General features: G+C 45.8%; 1 protein-coding gene and 1 pseudogene across 3 annotated transcripts in view; both read left to right on the forward strand.

Annotated features, from left to right (window-relative positions):
- The window catches only part of EPHX2 (epoxide hydrolase 2), a 63,065-nt gene that overhangs the window by 25,093 nt on the left and 25,103 nt on the right, over window positions 1-12,869 (forward strand). For all 3 annotated transcript variants that reach the window (XM_044940180.2, XM_006057307.4, XR_327460.4), the window contains exons 7-11: window positions 4,564-4,659; window positions 5,173-5,251; window positions 8,475-8,509; window positions 10,727-10,753; window positions 12,408-12,493. In XM_044940180.2, coding sequence (XP_044796115.2) covers window positions 4,564-4,659; window positions 5,173-5,251; window positions 8,475-8,509; window positions 10,727-10,753; window positions 12,408-12,493 — 323 coding nt within the window. The remainder of the gene's footprint in view (window positions 1-4,563; window positions 4,660-5,172; window positions 5,252-8,474; window positions 8,510-10,726; window positions 10,754-12,407; window positions 12,494-12,869) is intronic.
- LOC102410942 lies at window positions 7,212-8,022 on the forward strand (annotated as a pseudogene).

Consider the following 12,869-nt stretch of genomic DNA (forward strand, 5'->3'; position numbering starts at 1 on the left):
TTCATTTGGCACTGTTACCACTTAACTAAAAAAGCAAGTATAGCTCTGGGTTAGCTGACACACAACCAAAAAACCAACAGTTGCTTTGGAGCCGGAAAGAACCAGTTAGAATCCTGCTTTGGCACTTACTAAGTATACACATATGTGTACATTTCTTAATGTCCTGAACCTCAGTATACACAGCTATGTGATGTGACGGTGCTAATACCTGGTCTTGGTGTTCTTGTAAGGATTAACTGAAATATCCTGTGTTGATCATGGGGCGTTGTGCCTCATGCTCCACAAAGAAGAGAGCTGAGGACAAAGAGAGCAGGTGTCCTGAGCTGTGCGGTTCTGGGACCTGGGGGTGTGTGGCCGGGGGGTGCCTGATGTCCTGGAGGAGAGCCACAGGGATATTCAGGGAGCATTGCTGTTTGCTCGGCACCTCAAGAAACAACCTAGATGAATGGAGGTCTTCCATGACCTCAGGACTTGTGCGGTCTGCAGTCTGCCAGGAAAATATTTCCCATGGTGACATCACAGGATATGGCCCTACTGGCAGTGACTCAGGTACCCAGAATGGGTGCTATGGGGATGGAGAAAGTGACTATAATGTAATTGCTGGGGATAAGGCTCAGTGGCGAAGCGGGCATCAGAGAATGAGTGGGATTTGAACAGTGAGAAAGGGCGTTTCTGGTGAGCATCAGTGAGTGCGGTCCTGGGTACTCTTGGAGGGGTGAAGGTTTCATAAGCTCCTTCCAGACCTCATCTCTAATACTGAATCAGCATGAGGGCCTCCTTGCCTGGGGCTGGGGTCTGGGCTCTGACCCTGCGTCTCCAACCCAGTGGACAGTGTTTGTTCTCACAATCCTCCTGATGTTTGCATATCCAGCCAGTTTCAATAGATTCCTATTTGACCTGGAAGGAGTGTGAAGGAGTGGTTAGGAGCTGCCTAACCACCTCCTCTGGCCTCACCCCAAACTTAAGGACTGGGGTAGTGGCCTCTGGGGATCCTAGGCTCTGCGGGTACTGTTGCCTTGATACCAATGAAACTCAAAGTGGGCTAATAATAGATCTCCGATTTCTGGCTTAATGACAGTTGTATTAACAAGTTGTTCAAAGGATGGGAAAGTGCAGGTGTTTGCTGAGCTACTCAGCTGAAAGAACAAACCTTTTAGTTAAGATCCATTAAGAACAGAGGGCGGTTAGGATCATTTGACTGGACAACAGCACTGTAATATTTTTCAATATAAAGGAGTATAGAATTTAAAGTTCAATTCCTGGAAAAGGAAATGGCAACCCACTCCAGTATTCTTGCCCGGGAAAACTGCATAGACAGAGGAGCCTGGTGCGCTATAGTCCATGGGGTCGCCAAAGAGTCAGACATGACTTAGCGACTAAATAACAATTTTACATATAAAATTCAAGTTTTACAAATTAAAGCATATTGCTGCTGCTAAGTCACTTCAGTTGTGTCCGACTCTGTGCGACCCCATAGACGGCAGCCCCCCAGGCTCCCCCATCCCTGGGATTCTCCAGGCAAGAACACTGGAGTGGGTTGCCATTTCCTTCTCCAATGCATGAAAGTGAAAAGTGAAAGTGAAGTCGCTCAGTCGTGTCCGACTCTTAGCAACCCCATGCATATTAACTGTTGCCTAAACAAAAAAGTTCAATTCCCTTTCTTTGCCAAGTACTGAAGGAAAGACTATAGAACATATTCTCATTTAAAAAAAAAAAAAAAAAAAAACTATTGTCCATGAAATAGTTTGTGAAACATCAGCCTGATGTTTTCTTGAGCAAAATAGCTCATTGGGAATTATGAGTGAAACTTCCAGTTTGGAATCCCACCTTGGAGTTGTATGAGATGCAGTGAAATAGAGTCATTCCAAGTAGATTTCCATAAGATGGAGCTTATTTTTTTTTTTTCATTTATTTCCATTAGAAATTTAAAGATATGTATTTTGAGGGGAAAATAGGGTGCTTTGACTATATATTGCTTTAGCTCTTTTGCTTAGACCCTGCTGTAATGGTCAGGGTAGGCTCGATGCTGTAATAAATAGCCCCACACTTTCAGTGGCTTGACTCCCAAGTTTGTTTCTGTCTGGCAGCGCAATCCAGTTTGGGATTGGGAATCCAGTTTGGTTTGGGAATGGGCTCTCTCCTCACAGTCATTCAAGCACCCAGGCTTCTTCTTTTTGCAGGTTCTTCCTTCCTCACGGTCCAGTCCATTCAGGTACAGATAGGAAAAGCGAGGGGGAACCAGGCGCGAGAGAGGTTTTTGGCCCAAATGGAACTCAGGGCTCCTGCACTCAAGCAGCACTGGCTAAGTCACATGGCCACACCCACTGCAGCGAGGTTGGGAGAGGCCTGGAAAATGTCAGCAGAAGCCAAGGAGTAGAGAAGAAGGTGGATTTTCAGCCCGAGCAGTCTTAGGCACACCTGTGTAGTCCACAAAAGACCAGAAGTATAGCAGAGCTGGGGAAAAAAATTCATATTCAAGAGACAAACAGCTTTTAACGTAACAATCATGGTGTTCTGCACCTTCATGTGAATATTATGCCCTGCACAAGAGCAGCTCCCAGTTTACTTTATTTTTAATTAATTACTTGATTTTATTTTTGTTTATGCTGGGTCTTTGTTGCTGTTCCAGGGCTTTCTTTAGTTGCAGCAAGCAGAGGGCTACTCTGTAGTTGTGGTGCTCAGGCTTCTTGTTGCCATGGCTTCTCTTGTTGCAGAGCATGGGCTCTAGGGTGCACGGCCTTCAGTAGTTGCAGCTCTTGGGCTCCAGAGTGCAGGCTCATTAGTTGTGGTGCACGGGTTTAGTTGCCCTGTGGCATGTGGGATCCTCCCAACCTCCAATGGAGCTGGTGTCCCTTGCATTGCAAGTAGGATTGTTAAGCACTAGACCACCAGGAAAGCCCCAGCCCCTAGTTTAAAATATGCAATACATATGGTACCAGAAACCCTGACAGGATATGAGGGCCTTTTAGGGAGGAAGGCAAAATCAGTTTGTTTTCCGACGTTCACTTCAATTTAGTTCAGTTCAGTCACTCAGTCATGTCCAACTCTTTGTGACCCCATTAACCACCACAGGCCAGGCCTCCCTGTCCATCACCAACTCCTAGAGCCTACCCAAACTCATGTCCATTGAGTCAGTGATGCCATCCAACCATCTCTGTTGTCCCCTTCTCCTCCTGCCGTCAATCTTTCCCAGCATCAGGGTCTTTTCAAAGGAGTCAGCTCTTCACATCAGGTGGCCAAAGTATTGGAGTTTCAACTTCAACATCAGTTCTTCCAATGAACACCCAGGACTGACCTCCTTTAGGATGGACTGGGTGGATCTCCTTGCAGTCCAAGGGACTCGCAAGAGTCTTCTCCAACACCACAGTTCAAAAGCATCAATTCTTCGGCCCTCAGCTTTCCTTATAGTCCAACTCTCACATCCATACATGACTACTGGAAAAATCTTAGCCTTGACTAGACACACCTTTGTTGGCAAAGTAATGTCTCTGCTTTTGAATATGCTGTCTAGGTTGGTCATAACTTTTCTTCCAAGGAGTAAGTGTCTTTTAATTTCATGGCTGCAATCACCATCTGCAGTGATTTTGGAGCCTAGAAAAATAAAATCAGCCACTGTTTCCACTGTTTCCCCATCTATTTCCCATGAAGTGATGGGACCGGATGCCATGATCTTAGTTTTCTGAATGTTGAGCTTTAAGCCAACTTTTTCACTCTCCTGTCTCACTTTCATCAAGAGGCTCTTTAGTTCTTCTTCATTTTCTGCCATAAAGGTGGTGTTATCTGCATATCTGAGGTTATTGATATTTCTCCCAGCAATCTTGATTCCAGCTTGTGCTTCATCCAGCCCAGTGTTTCTTATGATGTACTCTGCATATAAGTTAAATAAGCATGATGACAATATACAGCCTTGACGTACTTCTTTTCCTATTTGGAACCAGTCTGTTGTTCCATGTCCAGTTCTAACTGTTGCTTCCTGACAGGTTTCTCAAGAGGCAGGTCAGGTGCTCTGGTATTCCCATCTCTTTCAGAATTTTCCACAGTTTATTGTGATCCTCACAGTCAAAGGCTTTGGCATAGTCAATAAAGCAGAAATAGATGTTTTTCTGGAACTCTCTTGCTTTTTCGATGATCCAGCGGATGTTGGCAATTTGATCTCTGGTTCCTCTGCCTTTTCTAAAACCAGCTTGAACATCTGGAAGTTCACGGTTCACCTATTGCTGAAGCCTGGGTTGGGGAGGTTTGAACATTACTAGCGTGTGGATGAGTGTAATTGTGCGGTAGTTTGAGCATTCTTTGGCATTTCCTTTCTTTGGGATTGACATTATGATCTTCTTTTCATGCTTTTCTTGTTCCAGTGAAGCTGCCTATTTCTGTTGCACATTTTGGCCATTTGTCTCTTCTCAGACATTTTCTTCTAACATTGGGGGTTTTCGCTGAGAAAGCCAGGCCAGGAGCAAGTGATCTGGCAGCATACTGAAATGGCTGTGTGGTCTGGGGAAGAGGTGTTGGTTCCCTCTGGCCTGCAGGCTGTGATCACTCTCTGTTCCCCTCTCTCTTCTACAGCCTGGAGTGCGTCTGCATTTTGTGGAGCTGGGCTCCGGCCCTGTCGTGTGCCTCTGCCATGGATTTCCTGAGAGTTGGTTCTCTTGGAGGTATCAGGTAAGGGAAACTGGGAGAAACACCCCGGTCAGGTGAGGGGAGGGAAGCATCTAGATGGTGTGACCCAGACTTGGATATCGTTAAGAAGCTGACACCTTGCTGTGGAGCATCGTCTCCCAAGGATGACCATGATATCTCTGAAATATTGGGGTCAGAGATGGCTTCAGAGCTCAGAGCTGTGCTAGTCCCTATACTCTCTTTGCAGATTACATAAAGGTCGACTTCCTCAAGATGCTTTATGCCACCTGCTGGGAAGTGTCTGTAGTGATTATAAAAATCTGCAAGGTCTTTGCTAGGAAAGCTACTCTCTCTGGTGTCGCAGTAGGTGCAGTGTACAAACCCTACCACCATCCATGGCAGCCCCATCCCAGTGAGATTCCAACCCCATGGCAAGAATTCCAGGTAGTATAATGTGGCACTTAGAACCAAGCCACTTATAAGAAGCAAAAAGGGAGTGTCCAAAAAGTACTGATGAGACCACACCGGAGGGGTTCTGAAATGTTTGTGCTCTAGATCCCTGCTCTGGCCCAGGCGGGTTTCCGGGTCCTAGCCGTGGACATGAAAGGCTACGGAGAGTCATCTGCTCCTCCTGGTGAGTTAGCTGTTTTACAGCTGTTCCTGTGTGGGTCATGCCCTCTGACTGTCTGAGCTCTCCAACTGCACTGTCTTCCCCTGGTCTCATGTCAGAGCAGGCAGCCCTTTCAGGAGGTCTGACTTCCCCCTCCCCTCCCAGTTCCTGCAGTGTCCATGTCTGTGCACTTTGGGCCCCAGATGACTCTGGTCCTCATACTCTGAATGAATATAAGAAACTCAGCAGTCTGTGCCGCCAAGGGAGTCTCCTGTGAGTCAGTGAGGATATAAAGTGTAATTGGTACCATCTAGCTTCTTTTTCAGAGAAGGCAATGGCACCCCACTCCAGTACTCTTGCCTGGAAAATCCCATGGACGGAGGAGCCTGGTAGGCTGCAGTCCATGGGGTCACGAAGAGTCGGACACGACTGAGCGACTTCCCTTTCACTTTTCACTTTCATGCATTGGAGAAGGAAATGGCAACCTACTCCAGTGTTCTTGCCTGGAGAATCCCAGGGACAGGGGAGCCTGGTGGGCTGCCGTGTATGGGGTCGCACAGAGTCGGACACGACTGAAGCAACTTAGCAGCAGCAGCAGCAGCAGCTTCTTTTTTCATCTTGCAGAACTGAATCTCTGGACCATTAACCAGTGACTCCCCCTTCTCCCTCCCCTCAGTTCCCACCAAGCTCCCTTCTGCTCTCTGATTCTATAAACTTGACCAGGTACCTCATCTAAGTGGATCATACAGTATCTATCCTTTTGTAATTGACTTATTTCACTTAGCATAATGTCATCAGGGTTCATCCATGTTATACCCTGTATCACAATTTCCTTCCTTTTTAAAGGTGAATAATATTCCATTGTGGGAGGCTCAGTAGATCAGTGATAAAAGAATATGCCTGCCAATGCAGGAGCCTCAGGAGATGCAGGTTTGACTCTTGGGTCGGGGAGATCTCCTAGATGAGGGCATGGCAGCCCACTCTAGTATTCTTTCCAGAATAATCCCACGGACAGAGGAGCCTGGCAGGCTACAGTTTATAGGGTTGCAAAGAGTCGGACACCACTGAGGGACTGAACACACATGCACACAATATTTTGTTGTATGAATAGACCACAGTTTGTTTATACATGCATCTATTGATGGACACTGGGATGGCTTCACCTTTTGGCTATTGTGAATAATGCTGCAATTAACATGGGTGTACAAATATCTCTTTGCATCCCTCCTGTCAGTTCTTTGGCATATATAACCAGAAGTGGAATTGCTGAATCATACAGTAATTTGTAGGCCAGATTCTTACTTAACCCAGCATCTATGGGTCCTAGTGGGAGCCCATCCGAGGATGTCAGAGCCTGTGAACCCTTGAGACCACATGTGAGTTTATGAGCATTTCCCCTGGGAAGGGAGGAATCCATTATATTTTTAAGATTTTTTTTTAATTAGGACAATTTTTAAAGTCTTTGTTGAATTTGTTACAGCATTGCTTCTGTTTTATGTTTTTGGTTTTTTGGCCACAAGGCATGTGGGATCTTGGCTCCCTGACCAGATATCGAAACTGCACCCCCTGCATTGAAAGGCAAAGTCTTAACCACTGGATTGCCCAAGAGTGCATTGTCTTTATCAGTGTCAGAGGGTTCCTCAGCACCCAACCTTTAAGAATGCCATGTGGAGGAGGGAATGGGAAGCAGTCAGGTGTGCAGCAGTCGCTGGTCCCTCTGTCGTCAAGGATGCTCTTAGCAGCTTAGTGAGCCCAGGCAGGGGCTCACCACCCCTTTCCCGAGCTGCTGCAGCCACATTCACATCAGCCCTGCTATGCTGAGTTGGAAGCCCCCTGACATGGGCTGGGGCTCTCAGGCACTCAGGGGCCACCTCCAGGCCACTCAGCCTATCATGGCAAGAGTGTGCCTCTATGATTGTTCCCTGAATGTCATCATGTCAACTCAGCCTCAGCTTACTACCTCTTGAATGACACAGAAGCATTTTAGGTAAAAGGAAAGACTCAGCTCTTTCTGCTGTCATCTTGGTTCCACGTTCCCCGCACAAAATGCCCGGTGAAGCCACAGACACCGTCCCTGCTACAGAGCAGGAGTTGCCACAGCCCCAGGCTGAGACAGGGTCTGGAACAGAATCTGATAGTGATGAATCAGTCCCAGAGCTTGAGGAGCAGGATTCTACACAGGCAACCACACAAGCTCAGCTGGCAGCAGCAGCTGAAATCGATGAAGAACCAGTCAGTAAAGCAAAAGAGCCGGAGTGAAAAGAAGGCACAGAAGGCTATGTCCAAACTGGGTCTTCAACAGATTATAGGGGTTACTAGAGTCACTATCCGGAAATCTAAGAATATCTTTTTTGTCATCACAAAACCAGATGTGTACAAGAGCCCGGCTTCAGATACCTACATTGTTTTTGGGGAAGCCAAGATTGAGGATTTATCTCAGCAAGCACAGTTAGCAGCTGCTGAGAAATTCAAAGTTCAAGGTGAAGCTGTCTCAAACATCCAAGAAAACACACAGACTCCAACTGTACAAGAGGAGAGTGAAGAGGAAGAGGTTGATGAAACAGGTGTGGAAGTTAAGGACATAGAATTGGTCATGTCACAAGCAAATGTGTCGAGAGCAAAGGCAGTCAGAGCCCTGAAGAACAACAGTAATGATATTGTAAATGCTATTATGGAATTAACAATGTAACCATCTGAAAAGAGGACCTTTTTTTGGTGTTTAAAAAGAGTAACTGCAGCTGGGTTTGAAATTTGTACTGTTTCTATTATTAATAAAGTTATGGCTTCTTGTTGGATGAACTCAAAAAAAAAAAAAAAAAAGGAAGGACTCAGTCCAGATATTCAGGAAAGATGCCTAAGGGTATTTTCTTTAATTATTTAAGTGTTTATTTTCATTCATCTCTATTGTAATCTTCCCTGAATCCCTTGTACGGACTATATCAATCTAATCATGTAATAAGATACATTTTTTTTTTGCTAAGGGGCCTTTTTAGTTTGTTGGTAACTGGGAGGGATTGGGGGCAGGAGGAGAAGGGGATGACAGAGGATGAGGTGGCTGGATTGCATCACCGACTCAATGGACATGAGTTTGGGTAAACTCCGGGAGTTGGTGATGGACAGGGAGGTCTGGCGTGCTGCGATTCATGGGGTTGCAAAGAGTCGGACATGACTGAGAGACTGAACTGAACTGAATTTTTAATCACACAAATTAAATTAAATTAAATGTTTCTTTTATTTATAATTGCAGAAATAGAAGAATATTCCTTGGAAGTGTTAAGCAAGGTAAGAAAGGTCTTTGGGTAACATCTGTAACTTCTTTTCCATCCTGTGTTTTCATTGATAAAAGACAGAAGTGTGATTTAAGTCCTAAGAATGCAGCATTTCACAGCATTTGGGTATAAGTTCTTTCTGAAGGTTGAAATATTTTGAAATAATAGCCAACATTCACTGTATATCAAGTAGGTTTTCCCAGGTGGTGCTAGTGGCAAAGAACCTGCCTGCCAAAGCTGGAGACGTAAGAGATGCTGGTTGGATCGCTGGGTTGGGAAGTTTCCCTGGAGGAGGGCATGGCAACACACTCCAGTATTCTTGCCTGGAGAATCCCATGGACAGAGGAGCCTGGCAGGCTATAGTCCATAGGGTTGCAAAGAGTCATGACTGAAGCAACTCAGCATGCACGCACACCCTGTATATCAAGTATTTTTCTGAGTGTTTGATGGAAAAGGAAATTGAGTGCAAGGATTCATATAATTTGCCTGAGGTCAACAGTTTTAGAGCCAGGTTTGAATTCTGTAGTAGCTCCCCTGCTCCTGCTCTTAACTACTCCACCATATCACCTTTCTATCCTGAGAATTTTTAAAAATCACTTTATTTTAGTAAAAACATTTTTGGTCAGACCCTGGGAGTGAGTGTGTGGACTGGAGACTGCAGTGGTCTTCCTATTCTAAGGCATAAGCACCATTAGGAGGGGGACCCTCATCTCAGAGCTTGCTCTCAAACCTCCATCAGCCCTAGAGCAAAAGCAAAGGCTGGAGGGACCAGGAGGAAGAAACAGCCTCCTGTGTGGCCTGAAAACTGGTGATGCCACTGATTATGCTAAAATTACAAATGCTTATTACTGGCAGGATGAGGAGACCGTGGCCTGCCCAGGTATAGGCCTACCTGTCATACAGAAAAAGTACACTTAGTGAGTTTTCCAGTGGATAGTTATCTGGGTAGACCTCTGAGAATATGTATGGATCCAGGACCTTGCTTCTGGAAATGATTTCCCCAGGACCAGAGATCCTTCAGGGAACTGTGAGAATGATGCTGTTTCTTGTTAGAAATGAAGTGGTCCCAGGAACAGCACAGGATTCTGGCTGCCCTGGAATTAGTGACCCTGACTTCACTCTAGCCTGTGAACAGCCTCTGTAAGTTGCCAAAAAGCAAAGCCCATGCTCTGAGTTGCTTCCAAAGCAGAGTTGTGGACTCTGCAAACAGCGCCCGTGCTCAGGCAAGTCTGAGGAACCAATCTGAGAACCCATAAATTAAGGGAATAATAAAGAAAGAAGGAAGTGGGGAGATGCTATGAATAAAACTTCAGTGCTGAGGGAGTGGTATGGACAATGTCAGCTAGGAGGAGAAGGTAAAGGGGTTCCTGTGTTTATTTCATTTCCCACATTCCTCCTTAATCATTTTTCTCGCTGATGGGGGACTCAGTTCACCCCAGTCACTGTAGCTGGACCACAGTTCTGCACCCTTCACCTCTTAGAGATGCTCTTACATCAGACAGTCTGTTGGTTCCTCATCGGGAACCTTATGGGTGCTGCCACTTTGCATGTCATGGAGTTTCTGGGAATCTCTCAGCTAAATTCCCCATTAGTGTATACATTGGTTGGCTAGAGCTTACATGACAAGATACCACAGACCAGAGGGCTTAAACCACAGAAATGTATTTCTCCCCTTTCTTGAGGCTGAAAGTCTGGGATCTGGTTCCAGTAGGCTCAAGTTCTCGTGAGGGACTCCCTGGCCTGCAGGTGACTGCCTTCTTGCTGTGTCTTCACATGGCAGGGAGAGAGAACAACTCTGGGGCTATTCTTATAAGAACACTAATCTTACTGGCTCAGGGCCCCACCCTTATGGGTTCCGTATATGCAGCTCTGTAGACTTATTGTACTGAGCAGAGGCCCTTTGCGTTGGCTCAGACAGAGATGGTGTGACAAGTTACCTGGGAGTCTTTTTGGAGAAGCGGGGTTGAGAAACAGGAAGCCATAGTTGTTTTCCCTTTTATATTGGATTAAGGCTCATCCTAATTGCCCCATTTAACTTCATCACTTTTTAAATGACTCTACCTTCAGATATTTAATACAGCCATATTCTGGGTTAGGGGAATTTGGGGATGGGATTGTGGTTGGGGAGGACACAATTCAGACTGTAACAAAGGCAAACAGTAATTCTAATCTTCAAACTGCTGAGTTGGATGGCTACAGTTCTGATTTTGCTGTGTGTTTTCTTTCTTAGGACATGATCACCTTCCTGGATAAGTTGGTAAGTTAATTATCTTGAACTGATCTCTTTGGAGAATTCTGTTTGGGGCTGGGCAGTTAAAGAAAAGATATAATCCTAGAAGATGTCATCTGTCAGAGCTCTCAAGGGAGTGGCACAGGCCAGGGAAGTGGGGGTGGTGGGTGGGAAGGGACCACTAAGACAGGTTTGGAGAATACACAGATGAATTTGTTTTGCTTCTTGTTTTATGAAAAGCATCTTCTGAAGGATAGGATATCTTTGTTGGCTTTAAGCCAGGTGGAGAGCCTTAGTGCCAAGTTAAGAAGTTTGGAAAATATCCTAATATTCCCACAGTGCTTCCCAGGTGGCTCAGTGGTAAGGGATCTGCCTGCCAATGCAGGGGACGTGGGTTTGACCCCTGAGTCAGAAAGATCCCCTGGAGAAGGAAAATGACAGTCCACTCCAGTATTCTTGCCTGGGAAATCCCATGGACAGAGGAGTCTGGCAGGCTACAGCCCATGGGGTCACAAAAGAGTTGGACATGACTTAGCAACTGAACAACAATATTACACAACTTTTTAAAAGTTACACCCCTTTTGAAATATTTAAAATCTAATGCCTTCATTTAACGTGGTTTGGAATGTTTGAGCATATAATGAGGCTCAAGGTCTATTGGAGGTCGAACCTTTTGCCATCTTGGGCCTAGTACATTCTAACAGATTTTTGTGATATCCTGTTCTTAATGGTTGTATCATTCTTTTAATGATTGTGTCCTGCCCACTTCCTTCCAGTGAGGCTGGGAAGGATCTGAAGGCCCTAAATGTGATCAGTAAGTAGGATAGAGGAGGGCGCCCAATTTTAGGTTGGGGGCTGTGTGCATGCTAAGTCACTTTGGTAGTGTCCAACTCTTTGCAACGCTATGGACTAACCCACCAGGTTCCTCTGTCCATGAGATTTTCCAAGCAAGAATACTGGAGTGGGTTGCCATGCCCTCCTTCAGGGGATCTTCCTGACTCAGGGAAGCATCTCTTATGTCTCCTGCATTGTCAGGTGGATTTTTTACCACTAGCACCACCTGGGAAGTCCTTAGGTTGGGGTACCTGGGTCTGACCTCCACCTGGGACCTCCACCACTTATCATCCATGCAGCATGGGCAAGTCTCTTGACCACTGTGAACCATCTTTCATTTGCAAAATGTATGTTAGAAGACAAAGAGCCTGTGACACAGTAGGTCTTCCATGGAAGGGAGTGTGGTCATTCGTGGTTACAGCAGCAGAGAAGAGGAAGTTCCAAGATGCTTTTGAGGCTCTCCTGGCTACTTAGGGGAGAGAAGATCCCAAAAGAATGGGGAACAGAATAATAACCACTCAGTGTGAGATGAGCACAGGAGGGGAGGGGAGTCATTCTAACTTTAAGACAAATAGGAGGAAAGAAGGTGAAAAAAATTTTGATTGGAGAGAAGGTAGAGAGGGAATTCATGGCCAGTGGCCTCAGTCTTCCAAGAAGATTTAAAAGGCGAGTTGTTTGTGTGGCAGGTCTGTGGGGCCCACACGTGGGGACAGAGGTTTCAAGACAGTGGACATTGGAAGTAGTTGCTGTGGTTGGACCTCAAGGGAGAACCAGGCCTCCAGCTCTCAGCACCTATCCCCCATCCCAGGAACCTGCTCACACTCTTCCCCTTTCTTTGTCCTCCTAGGGCATCTCTCAGGCTGTGTTCATTGGCCACGACTGGGGTGGCATGCTGGTGTGGACCATTGCTCTCTTCCACCCTGAGAGAGTGAGGTAATTAGGCAATGGGCATCAAGAGTTTGGGTCAGACTGGACTTGAATTCTCTAAAATCCTTCCTCAGGTCTTGAGTTCCAGAAAACATCTTGAAAATGGTAGGTTGTTATCTGAGAAGGTAAAACCTTATTCCCTTAGCTCACTGGTGTGTGAGTAGCATTGAAAAAATTTTTCACAACTTGAGTGTCGCAAGTTTTATTTGCAGCAAAGTGAGGACTGCAGCCTGGAGACAGTGTTTCAGATAGCTCTGAGAAACTGCTCTGAGGAGGTGAGGGGAGGCCAGGTTGTACAGCAATTTTGCAGCAGATGGCAGATGTATGGCAGAAACCAGCATCATATTGTCAAGCAAGTATCTTCCAATACTTTTTTTTAAGT

Source organism: Bubalus bubalis, chromosome 3, assembly GCF_019923935.1.
Source record: "Bubalus bubalis isolate 160015118507 breed Murrah chromosome 3, NDDB_SH_1, whole genome shotgun sequence".
Classification (NCBI taxonomy): domain Eukaryota; kingdom Metazoa; phylum Chordata; class Mammalia; order Artiodactyla; family Bovidae; genus Bubalus; species Bubalus bubalis.